General features: G+C 41.3%; 1 protein-coding gene across 6 annotated transcripts in view; it reads left to right on the forward strand.

Moving 5' to 3' along the window:
- Positions 1 to 27,375, forward strand: part of zfyve28 (zinc finger, FYVE domain containing 28) — a 258,613-nt gene that overhangs the window by 81,532 nt on the left and 149,706 nt on the right. For all 6 annotated transcript variants that reach the window (XM_064341963.1, XM_064341964.1, XM_064341966.1 and 3 more), the window contains one exon: positions 24,506 to 24,643. In XM_064341963.1, the coding sequence (XP_064198033.1) occupies positions 24,506 to 24,643 (138 nt within the window). The remainder of the gene's footprint in view (positions 1 to 24,505; positions 24,644 to 27,375) is intronic.

Below are 27,375 nucleotides of genomic sequence, written 5' to 3' on the forward strand. Positions count from 1 at the left end.
ATAGGACCATGTTTGTCACAAGTAGATAAAAACAGTATAATTGTAATAATTGTCATGCAGCCTCTGTATGAGTTAATTTAACCACAGTATCCCACTGTATCTTATTCATGTCTTCAACAAGTGCATTTTCACAAAAAATTTTATAAATTCTTTTGTATATCACTTTGGGCCCAGCTTTAGGAACCTCTGTTTTCCTTGCCACTGCAATGATGTTATGATCACTGAAGCCTACTGGTACAGATACAACCTTTGAACATATATCCACAGAATTAGTGAAAAAATGATCTATACAAGTTGAAGAGGACATTCCTGAACACCTGATATTGACTCTTGTTGGTAAATTCACAATCTGGGATAAATTACATACACTAGCTACATCACTTAACTTTTTTTTCAGTGTACATGTATTGGAGAACCAGTCAATGTTAAGGTCTCCAACAAAATATATTTCTCTGTCAGTATCAGTGACTGTCTGTAGCATTGTGCATATGTCATCAAGGTACTGTATATTAGAGCTAGGTGGTCTGTAGCAACAGCCCACTAATATGGGTTTAAGATGAGGTAGATGAACCTGTAGCCACAACACTTCCACACCTGGTGCACTTAGGTCCTTTCTTATTTTGACCGGTATATGATCTTGAATGTAAAAGGCTACACCTCCTCCATGCTTATTTCTGTCATGTCTGAATATGTTATACCCTTGTATTGCCACCTTTGTGTCTTCTATAGATGCATCTAAATGTGTCTCAGAAATGGCAGTAATATGCAAAACATTTTCTAACAGCACACAACCCAGATCTTGCACCTTATTTTTCAAATATTCAGATGGGCAATTCTTAGTCCTTTCTTTGGTGGCTTAATAGACATTTAATGGCTTATGGCACAGTTTCAATGACAGTGTTGATCTTTGGTCTCACAATGAGCCGGTCATAGCTGATTATGGCATAATTACCCTTTTCTCTGGCTTCTCTCATCGCAGGCAAAAGTTCAGCTCTTTTCTTCCTCAGCCGTTCGGAAAAGTCCTCATTTATGTACACCAAGATGTTTTTTAGGTGTGCTCTTGCCTTTTCCATAATGAGTTCCTTATCCTTAAAATGCAGAAGCTTCACTACGATGCCTCAGAGTCTTTCAGCGTCTCGTCTGAATTTACCCCTTCTATGGGCTCGTTTGATCTGAATTGAGTTGGCCTCCATTTTCAGCTTGGTGGTTAACAGTTCACGCACCTTGTTCTCAGTCTCAGCCCACGATTCCTCTGCATGATCCAAAGTTATTCCATCAACATAGAGTTTGTGCTTTCAACTCATAATTTGGTTGCAGGAGCACATAATGTCTGAATTGAGCAATCTAGGCATGCCTAAATATTACATTTTGTCTAAAGAGCTGAAACCATTCAGTGTGAAAAAGAAGCAATAATAGAGGAAATCAGGAAGGGGCAAAATGTTTCATGGCACTGTATATGCTGAGCATTATTAGTGAAGGCTAACAGTGAAGGTCTCTCATGACAAATCCAAAAATAACCATATCAAAAATGTTACACGTAAATAATTCAAATTAAACTAAAATAATTCATTTACAAACCAAACAGCCATCGATACAGATTTATCTGGTGTGTGCATATTATGTTTTCAACATAAAAAAGGCCAAGTTACTCACACACACAATGTCTGCAAGTCGTTAATTAAAACTTGCTAATTCTAGGCCTGCAGTTAGAATTTTTGATATGAACATGAGACTGTTACAACAAACAATATTTGGCTCATAGATCTCAGCTCATAGAACTTAAACCAGCTTTATTCCAAAACATTACCAACCAATGTTTCCTAAATTATTGGCTGGACCGCAACAGCGGGGCCAGCCCTATTAAACGCGAATGTCTGTGACTGAGTGACTGAGTGATGAAGTTACACCATTGGTCGGCCAAGTTATGAAGTTACACCATTGGTCGGCCAAGTTATGAAGTTACACCATTGGTCGGCCGGATCACGTATGTTAGGTCCAGCCATATACAAGGTTTTAACCTGGTCTTGTTTCATTTCATTTAAGTTTTCATCAGCTGTTTACAACATTTATTTAAGTGATGTCTTATTCCATGAGGCAATTTTTGTTTTTTCACACTTTGATGTGGCACAAAGTTTGAATGACCACATTAGCTTCTGATAGTAATATGAAAAAACACAGGGCTAAGTTGCAGGAAATAATTTAGGAGACATTGAGTAACATTGCTTTGGAATAAAGCTTTTTTAATTTGTGAGCTAAGATAGCCAATATTGTTTCTTGTAACTGCCTCAATTTAGCAAGTTTTAATTAAGGACTCATACACAGTGCTTTGTATACGTGAGTTACTTACCATTTTTGTACGTTGTAAGTTTTGTTGAGATATCATTTCATTTTGTACTGCGTTGAGTAGCTTATATAGGTAATACATATTTATTAACCATAAGATAATTAATTCTAGTGCGAAACATGCATACACATACATATATGCAAACACATAGGCCTACATTATAGCTCAAAGAAACACATAGGCATAGATTCAGTCATTTTTCCTTTCCCATGAATTGCAAATAAATCGAAGTGTCATATTTCAAAATTGATTAAGTGTTTGTAATGGGTTATTTTGTACATGTTCTATAGGCTGAGCTAACCTTAATTTAGAAATGTGGCATTTGCAAGGTAGCTACAGTAGCCTAGTTAAAGTAATTAACATTAGAAATGCCACAGCGGTCAATTTGACTGTTGTCAAAAGAAAATCAATAAACCTGCCGTCATGAAATCCTTACGTGAAAATCCCCTTTATGACTTTTCCAAATGTATTGAACACAGAGGTGGGTAGAGTAGCCAAAAACTGTACTCAAGTAAAAGTATTGTTACTTTAAAATAATAATGACTCAAGTAGAAGTAAAAGTAGTCATCCAAATAATTACTTGAGTAAGAGTAAGAAAGTATCTTGTGAAAAGTCTACTCAAGTACTGAGTTACTTCATATAATCTGATTTAATGTTGAAATAAGCAGAGCAAGATGAACGTAAAATCCAAATGTCCAAAATATAAAATTGTAAATGCTTGTCCAACAGAAATAAAGAAAATATAAAATAGCCATGTGCAAATTCAGATATGACCTAAATCATATCCCTTTAAATAAAACAATACACAGGAGGTTCATCAGAAGAGGAGGATTTTCGCTTTCTGTTGTACTCTGTTAAGTCTGTATACCTCATCAGTTTGTTGGGGTGAACCCTTCGTTGACAGAAAAAATATCAATGAGGCTACAGGGGATTTATCCATTAAAATAGACTCATCGTCACAACAAAGAGGAGCCTGCTCAAATTCAAACAGAAACTTTATATGTGGAAAACATAATGCTTTGTCGCACCATTATTGTACCTTATGATGCACTTATCCACAATATTCCAAAGTCCCATGACACTCAATTTCAAAAATAACGTATATAACCGAAGTATTTTGAACAATAATAGCCTACTTACATAGCAATGATGAAATCTTATCTGTGTTCAGTAGATGGACACAGAGACAGTAAATCAACAATACAGTTCAATCCGCTTCTGTTTTGCTCCAGAAAACGATGTCAGCTAGGTCTACCAGCAAACATGCGGCTTAGCTATGCCCAGAAGTCCTCAATAATAATAGTATTTCCCAAGAAATTACAAATAATAGTTGACCACCTTTCGTGAGTGAATGCATAAGTGAATGCGATGATAAGAAAAATTTTGGTTACGCTGACCTGGAAAACGCTATTCCAAAAGCAAAATTAGACATGTTATCCATCGTTAGAAAGCTTATACTCTCACCTACTGAATAAATGAATTGTCAATCAAGCCAGACTGTACTAAAAAGGGCGACAATGCTGTAAACAAGGCGTGTGGTATTAGGCACAGCTATTTTGGAAGGTACACAAATGCGCGTATATTTCACAAACGGATTGTCCAAGACAATATATGACCACTCAGTCAAATAGTTAGCTATCCACAGCCAAAACTAACCTACAACTTACCGCCACATGTTTTCTCAAGTTCGAAGTTGAGTTATTGTAGGGTGAAATGTCCACATTTCTAGGCAGACAAAGAAGGCAGCGCATAGTGTAACTGCTGTTTTTGGTAGTCTGTAAGTAAAACATAGTTTGAACGTGAGGCCAGGGGTGTTCTGCCTCCTACGAATCACCCGCCGTTGTTTCAGCCATTGTTGTCGCCCACTCATCCTTCTGTGTGTTGTGACTGGCTACGTTTGATTGGTGAAACGGAGTCATTTGGGGCTGTGACAGAGCCAAAGCAAAGACCAGTCAGCCTCTTTGGCTGAAGTCTCTCTGAGAGAATGAAACAAACAGAACGTGCATTGAATGAAAAATGGGTAAAAAAATAAAAGTAACGAACGGAATGTAGCCGAATATAACGGAGTAAAAGTAACATTTTTTCTTCGCAAATATACTCGAGTAAAAGTGAAAAGTATGTTGCATTAAACCTACTCTTACAAGTACAATTTATTCAAAAAGTTACTTAAGTAAATGTAACGGAGTAAATATAACGCATTACTACCCACCTCCGATTGAACATGATGATATAATTTGACTATCAATATTAAACAAAGAAGTAGTTATAAACACTTGCTTAAATGAACTGTATGCTTGATAATTTTGATCACTGCGCAATGTTGTACCCACTACAGATGATTCAAAATGCCACTGCTCGACTCATCTTAAACTTTCCCAAATTCTCCCATGTCACTCCTCTGCTGCGGTCACTCCTGTGGCTATTGGTCGCTGCCAGGATCAGGTTCAAAGTCCTGACCCTTGCCTACACTGCAGCCAACAGGACGGCCCATGTCTACTTGCAGGACTTGATTCGATTCTATACGCCTGCTCGATCACTCTTAATAATTCACTTTTGTATGTATTTCTATACTCTGTACTCTTGTATGTTTTCTTGTATTGGGATGGGATAACAGGAAAACAATTTTCAACCTTCCACCACGTTTTGGCAATATTCCAACACTCACGTCATCACTGTTGCATGCGTGACAAAACTACTAGACTACCAACGAACGCTTACATTACAGTGTGAAATATCCTCATTATAAAATACCACTAACCTATTTAAAGACACTCAATTAAAAAAATAACGTATATAACCGAAATACATTGAGCAGTAATACTTACATAGCAATGACAAAATCTTATCTGTTTTCAATAGATAGAGACAGAGACAGTAAATCAATGATAAAGTTATATCCGCTTCGGTCTTACACCAGAAAACGATGTCAGCTAGGTCTGTCTAGGTCTATCAGCAAACATATGGCTTAGCTATGCCAGAAGTCAAGGTTTCATTAGGTGCAGCGTCTTTTACTGCTACCACAGAGTGAATGCGTAAGTGAATGCGATGATAAGAACATTTTCGGTTACGCTGAATTATAAAACACTATTCCAAAAGCAAAATTAGGCATGTTATACATCGTTAGAAAACTTATACTCTCACCTACTGAATAAATGAACTGTCAGTCAAGCCAGACTGTTCTAAAAAGGGCAACAACGCCGTAAACAACACGTGTGGTATTACGCACAGCTATTTTGGAAGATACCCAGGCTTCACAAATGCACGTATATTTCACAAACGGATTGTCCAAGACAATATATGACTACTCAGTCTCTAAAGGGACACCTCTACGCGTAAAACCAATTGTAAGGTTGTATATTTATTCAATATTGTTTTGTTATTTAAATATCTTGGTACTTACTGGTGTTCATGATGACGTCTATCTTAACAAGTGCTCCAGGACATGTAGAATTTTTCATATTTAAAAAAAAATAAAGACCACCCACCATATTTCAAAATGTATGGGATTTATTCCTACATCAGTGCCAGAAATGCAGTAAGAAGTTTTAGGTGTCATGCAAAGTCTCTGCGAAGCGCATAAAGGCCCAGCCTGGGAGAAAGCTACCTGTTTATGGCCGTCACTGATGACATACTGAACGTTGTGGATTCTGCAGCAATGGCTGTAGCATGGGTAGGGAAGAGGATGTACCCGCTGTACCCTGAGGACAGGCATTCGTCCCACGGGGGCTGGAACTCACCCTTTAATTATGTTGTCCTCCTGGCAAAGCCCTATTACGGACAGGTACCCCTCCGTCACACATGGTTCCATTCTCTGGTTGGCTAGGACTGCAGCTCTCACGCAGCCCGGCACCCTGGACGCAAGCAGGACTCCTATCATGGCTGCCACCTCCATGCTGAACTGCATTACAGCCCGATAACACACCTCTTCTCTGCAGGTGTGAGCATTCTCCCTGAGCAGTGCTCTGTCAAACAATTGGTCACTTTCTAACAAATGATGGGGCATAACAGAGACAGCTTCTCCAGTATCCTATGTAGCAGAATCTAGATGGCGGGTAGCCTGGTTAGAAAGAAGTCCCCCATTCGCCACCGACACTACCATCTGCCACCAAATTTTCAGCCCAGTCCCTGAGATTAGAATTTATAGCCATAGAAATTGCGTTTGCTGCTGACCCCGTGACCCCTCCGCATGCAGCAACATCAGACAAGTCCCTGTGTTCTCTGAGTGCTGCAGGAATGTAACGGACAGGTAACCTCTGCAACATATTAGAAACTAACATTTGAATTGATTTTTCTACATGACCATATGCAGTGCACTTTTGTGGCCACATTGTGTGGTTTACTTTAATCAACAAATGAGAGTGTTGGACTGATACTCCTACTAGGGCTGGAAGGTGCTCCCTTTCGGGGGCCAGACCAAATTTGGGGCCGGTATACAATTTCAGACAGGAGCCTGGCTTCCTTGGAGGAAAACATCTGATAGTCAGCTCTCCTCGTGAGTGGGCAGAGAATTAATGAATTGCTTTCACAGAGGGGCAACCGTCTTCCTTCACTCCCGCTGGTGTCTTTACTCAGTTTGCCCTATGTATCTCATGATAACTTAATGCAATCTCCCAGCCCACACCAGTATCAGCCCATACCCTTGGATTTTTCCACACCAATACACCAGTACAATTTCTCATAACAACATTGCAACAGGGGTGGTGCACCATTTTATTATGATTCTGATAACCCCATCTATGACAATCAACAATACACCAAATATCTTAGAGACGTCGGAAAGATCCCCATCTGGTGTGACTGAAGTTGCGGTCCAACGTCCAAATGTACCCGTCAGTACTAGTGCATACTCTGATGTCTGGAATCCGTGTGTCTCCTGCATAGAGACTCACAACAACGAACAGGCTCCCTAGGATGCCATGGGGTGGGCGAGGATTATTGTGCCCCATGTCAAACTTGACAAATGAACCCACACTGGAATCCCAGAGACTCGGGCAGCCGATGGTGTCGTCAACATAACTGTGTGTGGTCTGGTCCAGTTAAGTTCAAGCAACTTTTTCTGGAACGCTTTTACCAGAACCTGGTCCACCGGATTCATGTGGCACACTTCACCTTTCTCTCTACATTGTCTGGCTCTGTTCTGGGATTCTTTGAAACATATTGTGACAGGAGCCTGCAGTACTCTACTAACTTATCTCCCATGACATGCAACTCCCCCCCTGTGAGGCATAAATCCCCTGGAGTCCTCATGGGGTGTCCTGTCAGAACCTCAAAGGGAGAAAGTTCATTAGGGTTAGTTAGTCCTACTCTCATGGAGAGAAGCACAGCTTGTAGCTGTATTACCCTATCCCTCCCTGCAGTAGAAGACAATTGCTTAGTTTATTCTTCAGTGTTCGGTTGGCCCTATATAATCAATTTGCAACAGTACAAAAACCTGGTTCAATCTTGGTTGTTGTCTCATTTTGGTCTTAAGGGTGGGCCCCAGATTACATTGTGCACATGTGATACATCTCTGAACATATTCATGAAAATCATGAAAAAATTCATGCCACCAGGTTTGCCCCATTGTCACATGCGCTATGCCCCATCAAGGAATGATACACTTCGATCATAGACCCCATTAATGAATAAGGCAGGGTTACTGTGTTCCCTGGCCCCCTCCAAATATTGTCATCCCCGAGCCTCCCCCATTTTCCATCATAACCACTTCTCTGCTTGTAGTGTTAGATGCTGCTGTAACTCAAACATTTTTTATTTTGGTTTAGTTTTGTTTGCTTATTCTTCCTGTACTGCAGCCTATGCCGCTGTTATTTCTCCCTCTGTAGCTACTCTTTTAGCTCATTCATCTGCGCACTTATTCTCTTCTGTGTGCGGGTCTGTTCCTTTGGTGTGCTTTTACTTTTATTACTGCAACTCGCTTTGCTGTCTGTACTTGCTTTATGTAGTCTCTCCACTACTCCCCCATTTTGAATTTGGGATCCTGCGCCAGTCAGGAACACCCTATTTGCCCACAGGCCCACATAATCATGTACTACACCAAACGCATAACGTGAATCAGTGTAAATGTTTATTGTCATAGTAGATGGTAAACGTTGTCATAGCCTCATTGCTTCACGTGCCTCTGCTACCACATAAAATTCTGCCACTTGTGCGGACTGTCCTGTTAGCTGCCTATGCCTTATGAATGCCCCGTCTTGTGTGCACACTGCCCACCTCGTATGTCGTTTCCTGTCAACATAAAAAGAAGATCCGTCCACGTACAGATCAAGTGCCTCTGCTATTGGCATTTCTCTTACCTTAGAAGTGTTACCTGGTTCTATTTCAAAACAGCAGTGATGAGGCTCACCCTCTTCTGGTGATGACAGCAGTGCGGCTGGATTCAAAGAGCTGGTATATTTCAGATGAACGGATGGCATAAGCAAGCTTGCTTCCCATCGGGTCCACCAAGCCACAGAATATTTTTTCCTGGCAAAATAGCAAGGACAGTGTGAGGCACAAAAATTTCCTTGTGTTCCTATCAGCGGCAGCGCTTGCCTTAGAGCATCCGTAGCCCCATCTACTGCTTGTAAGCACTGTGGCATTGCTTGAGCTACTCCATCCAGCCTGGATGAAAAATAGGCAACCGTTTCCCGTGCTTCTGTGTGAGCACTGCAGACATATGCCCCCCTTAAACATGAGTGAACAAAGTGAACGGGAGCATAGCATTTGGCAGTCCCAGGCTTGGGGCTGCACACACTTTTTGCTTCAAAGTGGTAAACGCCACCTCACAGTCCGGCTTCCACTCAGTTACATCATGGGGCCCTCCTGCCCCTTTCAACAAATTATTCAGTGGTTGTACAATCTTAGAGTATTTTGAAATATGCGACCAATAATAGTTAAAAAGTTTTATTTCCCTGTGAAATTATCTATCCCAAATATACAACTTCCTCCTATGCAATTTGTGCAAAACACTCTGAACCCATCATTGGGACAAAGTAAAACATACTGTGGTTTGGTTATTTTCTTTCAATACGTTCTTGTGTGACTGATCTTGTCCATGTCTGCAACTTTTGTTATTTTTTTAAGGTGGTGAAATCTTGTTTTGGATTAGACGTGATTATTTGTTGTATCTAAATAAAAATCTTTTATTTTTATTTGGTTTTAAGTTGTCCATCCATTCTCTAACCGCTTAGTCCAGATCAGGGTCACGGTGGCAAAGGGGCAAGCAGAGCAGCCCAGATGTCCCTCTCCTCAGCGATTTTCGCCAACTCATCCTGGTGGATCCCAAGGCGACTGCAGGCCAGCCGGTGGATATAATCTCTCCAGCGTGTCCTAGGTCTGCCCCTGGGTCTCGTCCCTGGTGGCTGTGCCTGGAATACCTCCAGAGGGTGCTCGAACCAACTCAACTGACTCCTTTCTATGTGGAGGAACAGCGGTTCTACTTTGAGGTCCTCCCGGACAGCTGAGCTCCTCACCCTATCAAGGAGAGTAAGCTCTGCCACCCTACAGAGAAACCCCATTTTGGCCACTTGTATTTGCGATCTCGCTCTTTCGGTCACTACCCATAGCTCATGACTATAGCTGAGAGTAGGGATGAAGATCAACTGATAAATCTACAGTTTTGCCTTTCAGCTCAGCTCTTTCTTCAGCAGCACCGTTCGACACAATGCCTGCATTACTGCGGCCGCTGCACATAGCCAGCAGTTGATCTCCGAATCACTTTTTCCCTCACTAGTGAATAAGACCCCAAGATACTTGAACTCCTCCACCTGGGGCAGTTCCTCCTCCCATACTTGAAGGGGGCAAACCATCTTTTTCTGGGGGAGGACCATGGCCACAGACTTGGAAGTGCTGATCCTCATTCCAACTGCATCACACTCAGCTGCAAACCGCTCTAGTGTTCATCAAAGATCTCAGTATGATGAGGCTAAGATAACATTGTCATCTGCAAACAGCAAAGATGCCACCCCTATGTCCCAAAACTAGACACACTCCATACCTTGGTTGTGCTTTGAGATCTTGTCCATGAGTACCAAGAACAGGAGGGGAGACAAAGCACACCCTTGGTGGAGTCTGACACCCACTTTTAATGAGTGTGAATTAATGCCAAGAATGCGAACACAGCTTTCGCTCCGAGTATACAGGTATATACGAATACGAATGGTATGCAACCCCGGCACCCCATACTCCCGCTGCACCTCACACAAGGTACCCTGGGGCACACAATCATATACCTTCTACAAATCCGCAAAACACATGGAGACTGGATAGGCAAACACTATGCCCCCTCAAATATCTGTGAGAGAATAAAAAGCTGGTCTGCTGTTCCACGGCTTGGACAAAACCTGCATTATTCCTCCTGAATCTGGAGTTCGAATATTGGTAAGAGCCATCTTTCCAGCACCTTGGCTTAGACTTTCCCAGGGAGGCTGAGGAGTGGGTTTCCTCGATAATTGGAACACACCCTCCAGTTCCCCTTGGACCACCACCCCGGTCTGCCACTCCAAAGGCACTGTTCCCGACTTCCACGCGACATTGAGGATTCATGTCAACCAAGGCACGCCAACAGCATCCAGAGCCTTCAACATTTCTGGACGAATATCATCTACCTCTGGTGCTCACCCACTGAGGAGCTCACCAACCACCCCAGTGACTTTTGCCACAGAGATGGACTCTGAGCCCCTAAATTGCTTCAGCTTAAAGGAGGGTTTGTCTGTTGGATTTAAGAGTTCCTCAAAGGGTTCCTTCCACCATTGACAGTATCCTTTGTTGAGGGCAGAGTTTCACCATTCCTTCTAAGAAGAGCCTGAATGGTGTCCTGCTTTCCCCTCTGGGGTTGGTTTTCTGGAATGGTTTTCCAGAACCACTTCAGGGCTCACCGAAAGCCCTTCTCCAAGGCCTCTCCAAACTCCAGCTGTGGCCTTTTTCGCCTGCCGGTACCTGTCTGCTGAATCAGCGGTTCCCAGTGCCACCCAGGCCCAGAATGCCTCTTTCTTCAGCTTGACAACCTCCCTCAATGCACCGATCTCACTACAAGTTTAGGCCAACCTGTTCTGTCTGGCAGCTTCCCCTGCCATCTGATCTCACTAACCACAAGTTGACAGCTCTGCTCCTCTCTTCATCTGAGTGTCCAAAACAAGGGGCCGCAGGTCTGATGAAACTACAAAGTCGATCATCAACCTTTGGCCCAAGTTGTTCTGGTACCATGTACACTTATGAACATTTTTGTGTTTGAACATGGTGTTCGTTATGGAGAAACCATGACTAGCACAGAAGTCCAGTAACATAACACCGCTCAGGTTATGTTCCTGCCCCCTGCCCAACGGGCATTTCACCTGACCCTTACCCTCAACCTTGCGAGTGGTGGGCCCACACGGTTGTCCCACGTAGTCTTTTCTGGCTAGACCCGGCTGAGCTACGTGCGCTGCCTGGCCACAGGGGGGGTCCTAGTAAACCTATTCCGGGCATGGTAAATTGCACATTGTAATTGTTTACCATGAGTAAGGGGTCTGTTGGAGCATGTTTGTCTGGGTCCTCACCCCAGACCTGCTTACCTTTGGAGACCCTACCTGGGGACATATAAGCCCCAACGACATAGCTCAAGGGGATCATAAAAGCCAAGACAAGGCCATGATCCGGGTCGTGAGTTGTACATTTTGATAAAGGTTGACACAAAAATTTGCTCTGCCTATCAATTAATTCAGCGATTTAATTGGTAATTGATATCTTTGATAATAATTATCAAATTAAATCAAATAAATATATTTGAGAGTATGAGTCTGTGGTCATTGTGGTTATATCTGTAGTGCCAAACTCTCTGTGCTGTATAGGTTTGGGGCATACCCTGCCAAGCCGTAACTTGGCAGATAGCATACCTGCTATTCCAAAATGTCTGTGACCAGGTGGCTGTTTCTTCTAATGGGCGACTTCACTGACCCGAGTATTAATTGGGAATTGGTGTCAGGACAAGGAAAAAGGGAGGAGGAATTTTTAGATGTTATAAATGACCTGTGTGTAGCACAGTATGCACAGCCTAAAGAGGGAAATCAATTCTAGATCTGGTGTTTTGTAATGATTCTGCCAGAATTTGTAGTATAGAGGTAATGGAACCACTTGGGACAAGTGATCATTCCACATTTAGGTTTGATGTATTTTGGCAAACTAAGAGGGCCCCATCTAACTCCAGGATTTTAGGCGTGCCAACTTTAACCCTCTGGGGCCTGAGGGTAAAATGAGGCACACTTGTGATTGTGCCATGCTCTGACATTTGTGTAAATTTCATCAACTTTATATGCAGTGATTCCAAAGTGTTTCATATCTCTGTTTTCAGCACAAACTCAGCTACAATAATATGGCAGCAGTAAGTAGGTCATAATCATATGCGGATTGTAAATTGCTCTAAAAACACACAAACTGTAAACAGTAGTTTTGAACATGCACAGGAATGTTGTAATAAAACACACTAAACAATAGTAATAGTTTTTGGATCACTGAAATCAAGGTCTTGGGTATCAAAAGATGACAAAATATTTTAGCAAATCCAATGAGAAATATAAAATAAATTGCTAAAAGTTAGTCTTGTGACTACTATTTTTCAACACCAGGTGAGACTGGGAGGGCAAATGGCCTTTCTGTAATGAATATGCATTGAGTTGGAGGACCTGTCAGCTAAGTAGACTATTCACACCTGGCCGCATGCCTCCCCACCACTAAGACAAAGACTCAATGAGCCATTTAGATCCGAAACAAAGACATATTTTGATTTTGGAACATTTATTGAAGTAAACTATATGCATGGAAGATGAGATGAGACTGGTGTACTCTTGCAATGCCTGCAGTGGCCTCTTAGCTAGTGGTGAACTAGGCCGTGTTTCCTGATCTGTAAATATAATAAAAACAAAATTGTTAGGAAATGTGACATCAAATCAAACTTTATTTATATAGCACATTTCCTTCAACAGGTGAAAATTAAATGTGCTTTACAAAAAAGGGACAAACCACTAACTAATGAAAACAAAACTTAGGAAATGTGACACAGAGTTACATCATATACAGACAAAGAACCAAACAAACACAACCAGACACAGAGAGGTAGCCTATAATTTTGAGATGCAATGGTTAGAATTGTTTGCAGTGTGGGAATTTACAAGCGCGCATATTAGTGAATATTCCTACAAACACACACAATGTAATACAGCATACATTTACAAATAATGCAAGCTATCAACGAAACAACATTAGCTAAACTAAATAAACATTGATATTCCAACTCAACTACATGCAACTCATCAATAACAATGCCTCAATCTGAAGTAGGCTAGGTCTGTTTAACTAAGTGGTTATTTTATTGCTATTTCCCGAACTTACATACACTATGCTAATATCGATTGTGCGAGGACACTAAGTTTTAGAATCCTAGCCACGCCAGGCATGGGCTATTTATTACCAATATGATCGAAAAAAATACAGTCTACCTGCTACTTCTAACACAACCAGACGTAGAGAGCCTATAGCCTATAATTTTGAGATGCAATAGTTTGAATAGTTTGTAGTGTGGGAATTTACTAACGCGCATATCGCTGGATATTCCTACAAACACAGAGATACTTTGCAATACAGTACACATATTTACCAATATGATCATAAGAAATATACTTACTCATGAAGTTGATCCTCAGCTGGATCAGTTCGCTGTTCGAAATGACACCACTCCTCATCAGTGTCGGCTTCAGTGTCTGGGCGGACTGGACCTGATGAGTTGTTCGCGTCTTCATCATCGCTCTCCAACAAGGCATGAAGCACATCAAGTCCAGTCATCCGTGCCATTTTCCAAAATTAAACGAAATGTTTACCTCAAAAGAAGTAAATTAAGCTATAGGTATGCTTTGACATTCTATCCCGCTTTTGCAGGTTTGGCATTTCTCACATGGATCTCGCATCACTCCTCCCCTAGTCCCCTTCTATGGAGAGTAATTATAGTGTTAACATGTGAATGCGATTTGGGCGGACTTCCTGCTGAGCGAAATTCACATAGTAATGAGTAAGGACTAACGAAGCATACATGGTCTAATTGATCAAATTAAAAACTTTTAAAACAATTCATATTATTTGCAAATAGGCGCATTGGGAAGTCGCGATTCTAAGGTTTCTGTCAATGTTTTTGTTGTGTCTGTATGATAACAGCACGTGAAGTTAATCATCCAAATAGAAACGAAAGTTCATTTCATCTTGTCGAGCCCCGCCGGCGGAGCTCCCGACCCCAGAGGGTTAAAAAGATGCGATCAGAATTAAGTAAGGTAGACTGGGTGCAACTTCTTGATTGCAGGACTGTGAATGAAAAGTGGGGCAGGTTCAAAAGGGCTATACTTGATGTAATAACCCTTTAAATTCATTGTGTAAATTCATTCCAAAGGTGCGGAAAAGTAAGTTGAAAAAGCAGTCTTTACAGTGGATGAATAAAGCTCTACAGAAGAGTTTGAGGAAAAAGATATATAAAATTGTTTGAGATATATAAAAGATATATAAAAATGACAGTACTGAGAGTAATAAGACTGAATATTGTAGTATGCGTGCTAAGGTTTAAAAAGAACATAGGGTAGCCAAAAGGTTTTATGAAAGGCAAATTGCAGAAGATGCTAAAAGTAATCCTAAACGTTTCTTTCAATACTGTAATAGGAAAAGTAAAGTTAAAGAGGAAGTTAAGGGCATTAAAAATAATGACAGAGCACTGATTTATAAGAATAAGGATATTGCTGATGCCCTAAATGGCTACTTTGTTGAGAGTTTTACCAGAGAAGAGGTTACTAATAGACTGGAAGGCATATTCAATGCTCATAATGTCTTGGCAGATATTGAGATAGGGGATATAGAAGTATTAGATAAATTACATAAACTAAAGACAAATAAAGCAGCAGGCCCTGATGGCATATACCCAAGGGTACTGAAGGAGTTAAGTGAGATCATTTTTAAACCACTGGCAAGTATGTTTAGTCTTTAGAAACTGGAGAAATACTGAATGACTGGAAACAGGGTATTGTAATACTAATATATAAGAAAGGGGACTGTACTGATCCAGGAAACTACAGGCCTGCCAGTTTACCTTGCATCACATGTAAAATACTTGAATCTATCATTAGAGACAAACTAGAACTATTTTTTGAAAATAATAATATCCTAAGGGATAGCCAACATGGTTTTTGCAAGGGAAGGTCATGCCTGACAAACATTTTGACATTCTTTGAGGAAGCTACCAAGTGTCTGGATGGGAGCAGGTCTTATGATATTATATACTTAGATTTCCAAAAAGCATTTGATAAGGTACCACATGACAAACTCATTATCAAAATGAGGCATTTCAGAGTGGGTTCAGAACTGGTTACAGTATAGAACACAAAGGGTAGTAGTAGGAGGGATCTTATCTGAGCAGGGTATGCAGGGTATTGTGGGAAGTGGAGTTCCACAGGGATCGGTGCTGGGTCCACTGCTCTTCCTCATTTACATAAATGACTTTGACACGGACATTGAAAGTACACTAGTTAAATTTGCAGATGATACAAAACTGGGAGGTTTAGCCAACAGTTTGGAATCAACTGAAGTAATTCAAGAAGATTTAAACAGAATCCAGAAGTGGGCAGAAACCTGGCAAATTAAATTCAATATAACTAAATGTAAAATTCTACATGTGGTGAATAAAAACATAGGGCCGGATTACTTTATGGGTGATACAAAATTAGATTGTGCGTATGTAGAAAAAGACTTGGGAGTAATAGTTGATCAAAGCCTATCAGGGTCTGGTCAATGTGCTGTAGCAGTAAAACAAGCCAACAGGATGCTGGGATACATAGCCAGGAGTATTGAGTATAAATCTAAAGAGATCATATTCACCCTATACAATACCCTTGTCAGACCTCACTTAGAGTATTGTGTGCAGTTCTGGGGACCGTACTAAAAGAAAGATATAGAGGCGCTGGAAAAGGTCCAAAGACAGGCAACCAGATTGATTCCGGGTATAAAAGATAAGTGTTATGAGGATAGGCTTGAGATGCTTGGACTTTTCAAGCTTAGTAAAAGGAGACTTAGGGGAGATTTGATGAAGGCTTTTAAATTTATTAAAGGGGTTAACAAAGTAAACTACAGGAAATTATTCAAGTTGAGTTCGGTTAACAGAACAAGAGGGCATAAATGGAAACTGGCAAAGGGTAAATTTCACACAGACATTAGGAAATATTTTTTTCCACATAAAGATCGGTCAATGTGTGGAATAGCTTGCCTGGACATGTAGTGGAGGCAGAAACACTGGGGGTATTCAAGGCCCGGCTTGATACAGTGTTAGATACTATCTAGCTTTTAGGTAAACTAAGCATTAAGTACAGTTTAGTGGTAGGAATAGACTTATGTTATATTATGTTACGTTATTAACTTGGAGCATCTTAAAGATGAGGTTATGTCAGTGAAGCAAGCAAATTAGTTGAACACATTTAACATTAAACACTGAATAAACTTAAAGTCAAAGACATTTATTGAGTAAAATTAATTTGTTTGATAAATATTAAATCTCCTCTCTAAATATCTGATCTCCTCTCCATGACCTCCCTGGGTACCAACCCTCTCGTTTTCTTGAAGTTAACTTAAACCAATGAATTCACGCTGTATAAAGGGCTTCTACAGTTTGTTTAATGACATACAAATTTGATTATGTATACATTCCACTACTAAAATGGCTATTATAACTATAGTAATATAACCGTTGTTTTACTGGCATTACAAAACCTATAGTTATTCTCAAATTGTGTTTGATACATTGGGGATTCTATTAGCCATTTGTCATCTGCTTTAATATCTTTCTTGGCAAAAAAAGTTTGTGTGTGTATATATATATTGTGGCACCGTACTGGGCGTGACGGTGCAGGCGGGGCGGCACAGAAATACACAGACCGGAGGTTTGGGGAAAAATAGCCCAACAGGGCCTTTTATTTAACCAAAATGATATACACAAACAAAACCGAACTCAACAACTAAAGTCTGAATTGAATTAAAGTAAAGTAACCAAAATTAGGGGTAGTGACAGCCGGGAGACAGCTGAGGGGATCCCTCTTTCAAGCAGGAAGAGTGATGTGATCCTGCGTCTCCACCGGACTCTGAAAGACAAGGAAAAAGTTTCAAACATGTATTGAGAGCCCTTCTGCAGCCCAAAAACCCTCTCCTCAAGGAAGACAAAGGCCTCCTTTTACGCTCCCAGCTCATTTCCCTGGAGTGGCGGCAGCTGTGTTGCCTCATTGATTGCAGGTGCGTTGAGTGATGATGGACAACAGGCTGTCCCTCTCCAACAACATTGCAGCAGTAACCCGGGCATGCAGATTTTTCCTATACAACATCCGCAGAATCCGCCCCTTTCTCACCACCTACTCAACCCAGCTCCTGGTCCAAGCAATGGTTCTATCCCGCCTGGACTACTGCAACTCTCTTCTGGCTGGACTACCGGCATCTGCCACCAGACCCCTGCAGCTCATTCAGAATGCTGCGGCTCGTCTGGTCTTCAACCTACCCAGACACTCCCACGTAACTCCCCTGCTCACTACCCTCCACTGGCTGCCTGTTATAGCTCGCATCAAATTCAAAACATTGGTTCTAGCATACCAGGCAGTCAAGGGATCAGCCCAGCATACCTTCAAAAGATATTCAAACCCTACATGCCAGCCAGATCCCTCCGTTCTGCTACCTCAGGACGCCTAGCACCTCCCCTCTTCGCACCTGCACTTCCAGAACACGTCTCCTCTCTGTTCTGGCCCCACGATGGTGGAATGACCTCCCTGTGGAGGTCAGAACAGCTGAGACTGTGACCCATTTCAAACGACGACTGAAGACCCACCTCTTCAGGCTGCACCTCTCCCCATCCCTTCCCCCCCTGTAAATGACTAAACTTAGGGTTGTAACTAGGCAGCTGTTTAATAGGTGACTTAATTGATGCGCCAGTCTTAACGACTACTTGTATTTTTATTTATTTTTATTTTTCCATAGATTGCGTTGTTGCCGTTCTCGTTGTTAGTGTTAATCAGTTTAACCACCAGGGTCCAGGTTGAACTATGCGGTTGTTCCCTGTACTTGGACCGGTACTTCTCTCTAGGGGTTTCGTCATACTTGTTCCTGGTTATGGTTATACACTTTGTTGTACGTCGCTCTGGATAAGAGCGTCTGCCAAATGCCTGTAATGTAATGTAATGTAATGAGTGCACAGGAGGGAGTTGGGGAATTTCCAGGTTGCCGCTCTCCAGGGTCCTGTGGCGGGGCTTCATAGCGTGGCGCTGTCCCGGGTCCTGACCAGCTGGCCTGCTAAGCTGATGCCTATAAGGCTGGGAGGGGCACTGCGGGGGCATGCCCTGATCCACGCCACTATATATATATATATATACTGTGTGTATATATATATCAGTAGTTGTGGTAGTTATAAAGGTATTTCATTTTGTTTTGTCTCATCTTTATATATAATGTAGATGTATTTTTATTTTGTAATTTAAAACATATTTATTGTTTGAATTGGATCCAGTGTCATCAAAATAAACCAGTTTTATTTTACCATTTCAGTTGTCTGAGCATCACCACCATGTACTCTGCTGGTATTTTTATACATTATAAAGCAATGGTACACTACATTTCCAAAAGTATGTGGACACCTCAATGTCACACCCATATGTACTTTTGAATATCACATTCCAAAACCATGGGTATTAATATGGATTTGGACCCCACTTTGCTGCTGTAACAGCCTTCATGCTTCTGGGAGGGCTTTCTAGTAGATTTTGGAACAAGGCTGCAGATATTCTCTTCCATTCAGCCACAACAGTATTAGTGAGGTTGGAAAATGATATTGGGCATAAGGCCTGGCTCACAATCAGCATTCCAATTCATCCCAAATGTGTTGATGGGGTAAAGATCAGGGCTGTGTATAGGCCAGTCAAGTTCCTCCCCACCAAACTCAGCAAACTATTTATTTATGGACCATTTGGGCATTGTCATGCTGAAATAGGAAAGGGCGTTCCCCAAACTGTTGCCACAACGTTGGAAGCACTCCATTCTTTAGGTTGTCATTGTATGCTGTAGCATTAAGATTTTTGTTCATGGAGCTAAGGGCCTCGCCCAAACTATGAAAAACAGCCCCAGACCAGTCTGTCAGACTGCCAGATAGTGAAGCGTGATTCATCAATCCAGAGAAAGGTTAAAAAAGAAGGAAGCCAAGTGGCTCTTAGAAAGGCAAATTGCCCAAGTTGCAAAAAGTAATTGTAAATGTTTTATTTCAATACTGTAGTAGTAGAAAAGGAAAGTCTCAGAGGATATTAGGTGCATTAGAAATTAAGAGCATTGCTTTCTAAGAATAAAGATATTGCTGATGCCTTAAATAGTTATTTTGTTGATAATTTGAAAACAATCAATGAGACACATTTATTTCAGCTTTAAGTCACTATATGAGAAATCCAGTGGGTCAAATGTTTACAACACCAAGCTGACTGTCTCTAAAAACTCCAAAGATTCCAGAAATTGTTTTAATGACTTTATAGAAGCTTCTGATTGGCCAATTGTCATAATTAGGAGTTAATTAGGAGTTAATTAGCACCTGTGGCTGTATTTAAGGGCCTATCTTTAGAGCTATTGAATTTTTGTCCATGATACCATGAGAAAATCCAAGCAACTCAGCCAAGATCTCAGAAAAAAATTGTGCACCTCCACAAGTCTGGTTCCTCCTTAGGAGCAATTTCCAAACAACTGAAGGTACCACAAGCATTTGTACAAACAATTGTATGCAAATATAAAAACCTTGGGACCACACAGACACTACATCATTCAGGAAGGAGGCACAAATGAACTCCCAGGGCTGAACGAACTGTGGTCAGACAGATTCAAGAACCCCAAGACAACAAAAGAACTGGTGAAGGAGCTGGAGGCATCAGGTACCAAAGTATCTACATCCACCATTAAGAGAATCCTACATCGTCATGGACTGAAAGGCTGTCGTGCGAGGAAGAAGCCCCTACTCCAAGACCGGCATAAACAAATCAGAATGAAGTTTGCAGGTGCTCATCAGGACGAAGACTTAGCCTTTTGGAGGAGTGTTCTTTGGTCAAACAAATAAAAATTGAACTGTTTGGCCATAATGATCAGCGCTACGTATGAAGGAGAAAGGGTGAGGCTTTTAATCCGAAGAACACCATCCCAGCTGTGACGCATGGGTGTGACCGCATCATGTTGTGGAGGTGTTTTGCTGGAAAAGGGACTGGTGCACTTCAGAAAATAGATGGCATCATGAGGAAGGAAGATTATCGAGAAATACTGAAGCAACACCTCAAGACATCGGTTAGGAAGTTAAAACTTGGTCACAACTGGGTTTTCCAGCAGGACAATGATCCTTAGTGTACCTCCAAAGTTGTAACAAAATGCCTTAAAGACAACAAAGTGAAAGTATTGGAGTGGCCATCACGAAGCCCTGTCCTGAATCCCATAGAAAATTTGTGGACTGAACTGAAAAAGCGTGTCCAAGCAGGGAGGCCCCCAAGCCTGACTGAGTTACACCTGTTCTGTCAGAAGGAATGGGCAACAATTCAGGCAAAGTATTGTGAGAAGCTTGTGGAAGGCTACCCCAAGCATTTGATTCAAATGAAGTGAAAGGCAATGCCACCAAATACTAACAAAGTATATGGAAACTTTTGATCCAATGAATTTCTGATATAGTACATACAAGCTGAAAGAAATCTGTCTCTTAGCTTTTATTTTGAAATGACCTCTTATGGAAATAAAGTAGATACCATAGATTTCCTGTGTAAGTCAATTACGGTAACATGGAATGTGTGGAGTGAAAAATTGAGTTTGAATATCTTTAGCCTAGGTGTATGTACATTTTTGTCCTCAACTGTATCTACTTAGATTTCCAAAAGGCATCTAATAAGGTACCACATGGAGGACCTGTTAGTAAAATGAAGACAGTAGGAATTAGAGGATGTATTTCAGAGTGGATTCAGAACTGGCTACAGAGTAGAACACAAAGAGTAGTCATAGGAGGGATATTATCTGAGCAGGGAACCGTTAGAAGTGGAGTCCCACAAGGATCGGTGCTGGGACCACTGCGCTTCATAATTCATATCAATGTCCTTGACAGGGACATAGAAAGTACATTAGTCAAATTTGCAGATGATACAAAACTGGGAGGCCCAGCTAATAGTTTGGAATCTACTAATGTAATCCAAGAAGGTTTAAATAAAATCCAGAAGTGGGCGGAAACCTGGCAAATGAAATTTAATATTGCCAAATGTAAAGTTCTGCATGTGGAAAATAAAAACATTAGGCAGGATTACTTCATGGGAGGAACAAAATTGGAATGTGCTCAGTTTGGGAGAAATGGTTGATCAAAACCTTTCAGGTTCTTGGCACTGTGCTGTAGCAGTAAAAAAGGCCAACAGGATGCTGGGATATATAGCCAAAAGTACTATAAAATCCAAGGAAGTTATACTTATCTTATATAATACATTTGTTCGACCACACTTAGAGTATTGTGTGCAGTTCTGGGGAATGTACTACAAGAAAGATATAGAGGCTCTGGAAAAAGTTGAATGAATAGCAACCAAATTGATTCCTTGTATGAAAGATAAAAGCCATGAGGAAAGACTTGAGATGCTTAACCTCTTCAAGCTTAGTAAGAGACCCAGGGGTGATTTTATTGAGGCGTTTAAATTCATAAAGGGGATCAACAAAATGAACTACAAGAGATTTTTCAGGTTGAGTTCTGTTAGTAGAACGAGGGGAAATTAGCAAAAGGTAAATTCCATGTAGATATTAGGAAGAATTTTTTCACACAGAGAGTAGTCAATGTTTGGAATAGCCTGCCAGGTCACGTAGTAGAAGCAGAAACTGTGGGGATTTTCAAAACTACATTACATTACAGGCATTTGGCAGATGCTCTTATCCAGAGCGATGTACAACAAAGTGTATAACCATAACCAGGAACAAGTCCATTGAAAACCCTAGAGGGAAGTACAGTTCCAAGTGCAGGGAACGACCGTGTTGTTTAACTTTGACCCTGTAGGTTAATCTGATTAACACAAACAAAAACAGCAACAAAGCAGTCTATGCAAATAATAGTTGAGTAGGCACGAGTGCAATAACTAAGTCAACTAAGATAAACAGCTTACCTAGCTACAACCAGAAGATTACATAGTCTATTAGATACTACAGGGAGGTAGGGAGGGATAGGGAGAGGTATCAGCCTGAAGAGGTGAGTCTTCAGTCGTCGCTTGAAGGTGGTCAGGGTCTCAGCTGTTCTGACCTCCACGGGAAGGTCATTCCACCATCGTGGAGTCAGAACAGACAGGAGACGTGACCGGGAAGCACAAGTGCGAAGAGGGGGAGGTGCCAGGAGTGCTGAGGTAGCTGAACAGAGGGGTCTGGCTGGCATGTAGGGTTTGAAGATCTTGTGGAGGTATGCTGGGGCTGATCCCTTGACTGCCTGGTATGCTAGGACCAATGTTTTGAATTCGATGCGAGCTATAACGGGCAGCCAGTGGAGGGTAGTGAGCAGGGGGGTGACGTGGGAGTGTCTGGGGAGGTTGAAGACCAGACGAGCTGCAGCATTCTGAATAAGTTGTAGGGGTCTGATGGCAGATGCCGGTAGGCCAGCCAAAAGAGGGTTGCAGTAGTCCAGGCAGGATAATACCATTGCTTGGACCAGGAGCTGGGTTGAGTAGGTGGTAAATGGTAAATGGACTGCATTTATATAGCGCTTTTATTCAAAGCGCTTTACAATTGATGCCTCTCATTCGCCAGAGCAGTTAGGGGTTAGGGGTTAAGTGTCTTGCTCAAGGACACTTCGACACGCCCAGGGCGGGGTTTGAACCGGCAACCCTCCGACTGCCAGACAATCGGTCTTACCTCCTGAGCTATGTCGCCCACCCAGGTGGTGAGAAAGGGGCGGATTCTCTGGATGTTGTACAGGAAGAATCTGCACACCCGGCATACCGCTGCGATGTTCTCGAAGAGGGACAGCCTGTTGTCCATCACCACTCCGAGGTTCTTGGCACAGGGTGATGACGTCATTAAGGTGTTCCCTAGGGAAATGGGGAAATCAAGGAGGGGAAAGGTTAGAGCAGGAATGAAGATTAGCTTCGTCTTACCCGGGTTGAGCTTCAGGTGGTGATTGTCCATCCAGCTCTGGATGTCCCTCAGGCAGGCGGAGATGCGGGCAGGGACCTGTGTGGCTTGATATGGTGTTAGATACTATCTAGTCTGTACGTAATCTGAGCACTAATTTAGTCAGGAAAATGGTGAGCATTGTTGGGCAGAATGGCCTTGTTCTCGTCATTATGTTGTGTTATGTTACGTTATGTTATAACTAAACCAGTTCATTGAACATGGATGAGTTTACTCTGAAGGTTATAAGAAAATGTAATGATTATAATAAAAAGCAAGTCTTCATTGGTGATAAATTGAGTTAACATTAGGGGACATGAATGCCACGCCAGACAATTCAATGGTTCATCCTAAAATTAATTCTAACCACTATGATGTTGCTCGGTAATCCCATATGCATCCCCATGCAGTGCACACCCAATGAGTTGCATCATGCTTGCAACTTTGCTGTCTTTTGAAGAGAAGGTTGACATTAGCTGCCGCAGTGCTGGTATTCAATTATTTATTATATTATTTATTATTGTTTAAATATTTTCAGATTTTAAAATATTTTTGACATATCGAATAATTCATAAAATAATTCATATTTCACTGTCACATTATATTGTCATCCTGGTGTACTGTTGTATCCCTAATGTTAAATAGTAAATGCTTGATCAAGGATATTGCCCTTCAGCTGTTTGAAGGGCTCTTCAAACTAAGACTCAAAATTCATTAAAAATTTTGCTGGATGGCAAAAAAGTGGTAAAACCTGTGGGATTGAATGTGACCTGTTCAGTACAAATTGTTTTCAGTTAATTTAATCAACTTTTTGTTTGTTATATGAGGGACTGATTTATTTCTGATTTTTGTGAGCTGCATAACCTTTTCCTGTGGAACTGACACTAGTATGGAAATGAACCTCGCATTCTTTTTACCTTTTTCCTCCTTTGTTTCTCCCCTTCCTGCCAATTCATTCCCCTTATCATCATCTTTTTGTTCCTCCCCCTGCTTTATTTTGGCTATTTCTCTGTGCAGGACAATGTGCTGAGCATTATTAACCATATAATGGATGAATGTATACCAGAAGACCGAGCCAACAGGGACTTCTGTGTGAAATTTCCAGAGGAGGTCCGTCATGACAACCTGGCAGGACAGCTGTGGTTTGGGGCAGAGGTATCTCACCTTACAACACACATCAGCACATACCATACAGGCACACACACACACGGCAGAATGCAGCACTCATATCATGTTCCTATACTTCACACATGGCAGAATGCGTTACTTATATCACAAAAATATATCTTACTTTAAATATATCTTATTAAATATATTTGTTGATTTGATTTAATAACTTGTTCTCTGAAATTAAAATAATCAATTAAATTACCCAGTTTGTTATACCAACATAGGCCTTCATCGGTTGATCACTCATTTAATGTGAAAGAGAGTGGAAATATTACACTGTCACACGCCAACTGTGACACACCGGGCAGGGAGATGCAACAGTACCAGGCAACATCGTTGTCTGTCGCATGGAGAGATAGAGCCCACACCCACAAACATTAAATTAAATAAATGGACCACTTCACCCTTCCCCCTCATGGGTTCCGGGCAAAAACAGTAAATTAAAACAACAAGCTAAAATAACAATGACTTTTCACCTCGCCTGCTCTGTAGCTGACCCGCCTTCCTGGCCAGGTCCAGCTCCTCCAACTTTTCAGCTAAGGATTCCTTTCTTTTTCTGTCGTGCTTAAAATAAAACAAAAAAAAAATCATAACTGCGCTCTTGGTGTTAGCTCCTGGTCTCAGCCTCGAACTGTGGAGAGCAGCACACCTTTAAGCACCTGGGCTGATTAGGCTGATTAGCCAACACAGCCCAGGTGTATGTGCTCTCTCCACCAGCCGGTGCAGCCGAGACCGATCTGCCTCTCAGGTGGACCGACTGCCGCATACACCATCATTTTTAGCAATATTGACTTTGTGGGCAGGGAAAGTTAGATTCAAGGACTTTAACATTTAAGTTTGATCAGAAATAATAACCCTACATAAAATCTAACCTTCATGAACCACCATCTAAAAGCTTACAAACAAGGCAAAAACAGGAATAAGTAATAACAATAAAGAGAAAACAATGGATAAAAGCTTACATATAAAAACACTAGAAAAAATATATAGCTGCAAGCAGCAATTAAGTGGGCCAAGCACTCATAGCCACAAATGCCCAACTGATAGTGCTGTCACATATAAGCTCTTAATTTATTAAGAGCTTTTGTTATTTACAGTGTTTAAAAATGATTAATAGTTTCTGGCACAATTAAATGCAGTCGTAACTGTTTATGTTGTTTGTGAAAACACAGTATTGCAATACATTATTGTCAATAAATCACTTGCATTAAATAAATAAAAAATCTCAGTTTTAATGAACTTTCAGATATCAATCCCAAAAGGTTGTATTTGTAATTGTGTGTTGATATTACTGAAGTTAGTATAAACATGTATTATGCTTGTAAAGAAAAAATGTTATTTTAATAAATAGGCTTTGGAACTCATTTCATGTGCATTGTAATTTCTTAAATGTATTTTACTTACAGTATACCAAAGGTGAGTGATCATTTGGGAGAGCCCAAATTTGGTCATGCAACCGATCTGTATCTTTTTCTTATGGCAACTACTGGTACTGCTGGAACTGCAGTAAGGAGCTGTAGTTTTAGATGAAAGCCGTTAGCTACATTCGAAAGCTATGTAAATAAGCTTGAAGAACACAACACTGTATGATTACAGTAACATATACAGTGTTTCCAAGCAGGGGCAAAAGTCATGATGGGTAGACCTTAGAGAGGGTTGTAGTAGTTTGCTTTTACTCAGCAAGGGAATGTCTAATTGAGAGTCTTTTTTTTTGCTGTTTGTAAGGTAAGAAGTAGCTTCTTTTTTAAGAACCGCATTTTTCGAGTTTGATATTGGGATGGCAGGTATGCCATCTCACCAAATTATGGCCTGGTGGGGCGGCATACTGTAGCCTACCTATTGTGGCAGGCTCACGGGTGTGGGGTTTCCACGTCACCAATTCAATAACCAAACACGCACACGAAACACAATTGGAATGCAAATGGGGAATTTAATAGGGAAATTTACACACCGATGGAAAGGGGGGAATTCAGCAACCAATTCACAGACCACAATCCGTTCTTGTTGTCCTTTTTCCGTTATCCAGGGGTAATCTGGGTCCTCTGCCAAAACAGTTCGGTACACAGTGGGGTTAATCAGACAGTCCAGGTCACAACGGGTAATCACACAGATCCTTACGTTCTCTCACTCTCCACAACACGCGTTTCCCTCTCAGTACTTTGCGCCGTTTGTGCAGCCCGCTTCCTCTTTTATCCCCACACACTCAAGGGCTTAATGAACCACAGGCTTGCCTCGTTGGGGCAGGAAGTCTGTATAAGGCTCGGGTGTGGAGCCAGAGGGATGCAAGATATCTGCCTTCAATCACCACTCCCCTCACCTCTCCTTGCCATCTGCCACACTATACAGCACCGAGAGCACTTGTCAGGGTTCCCTACAGAAATAACCACAATGACTACAGACTCTCAGCCCTTAAAAATTCATTCATTTCTGTACCTTCTGACCCCATTTCAACAGACAGAATTCACAAACAACTTCACACGTCCACACAATAAAGCCCAAAACTTTTGCGCTTTTTCCTTCTTTTGCTTCTTCTTTTTCCGGCCTGAAATGCTCCTAGCCCTAGTGGGTACTGTCTTGCCTTTAGAACTGACAGACTGGTTCAAATCCCCTTTCTGACTGAAGCACATTTCTAACTCATTACACTGACTTGCTGGCTAACTAAAAATACTAAATTTAAACTATTGCTTTTGCATCTGTAAAATCTTAACGGGAAACTC

This window comes from Anguilla rostrata, chromosome 7 (assembly GCF_018555375.3).
Source record: "Anguilla rostrata isolate EN2019 chromosome 7, ASM1855537v3, whole genome shotgun sequence".
In the NCBI taxonomy this organism is placed as follows: domain Eukaryota; kingdom Metazoa; phylum Chordata; class Actinopteri; order Anguilliformes; family Anguillidae; genus Anguilla; species Anguilla rostrata.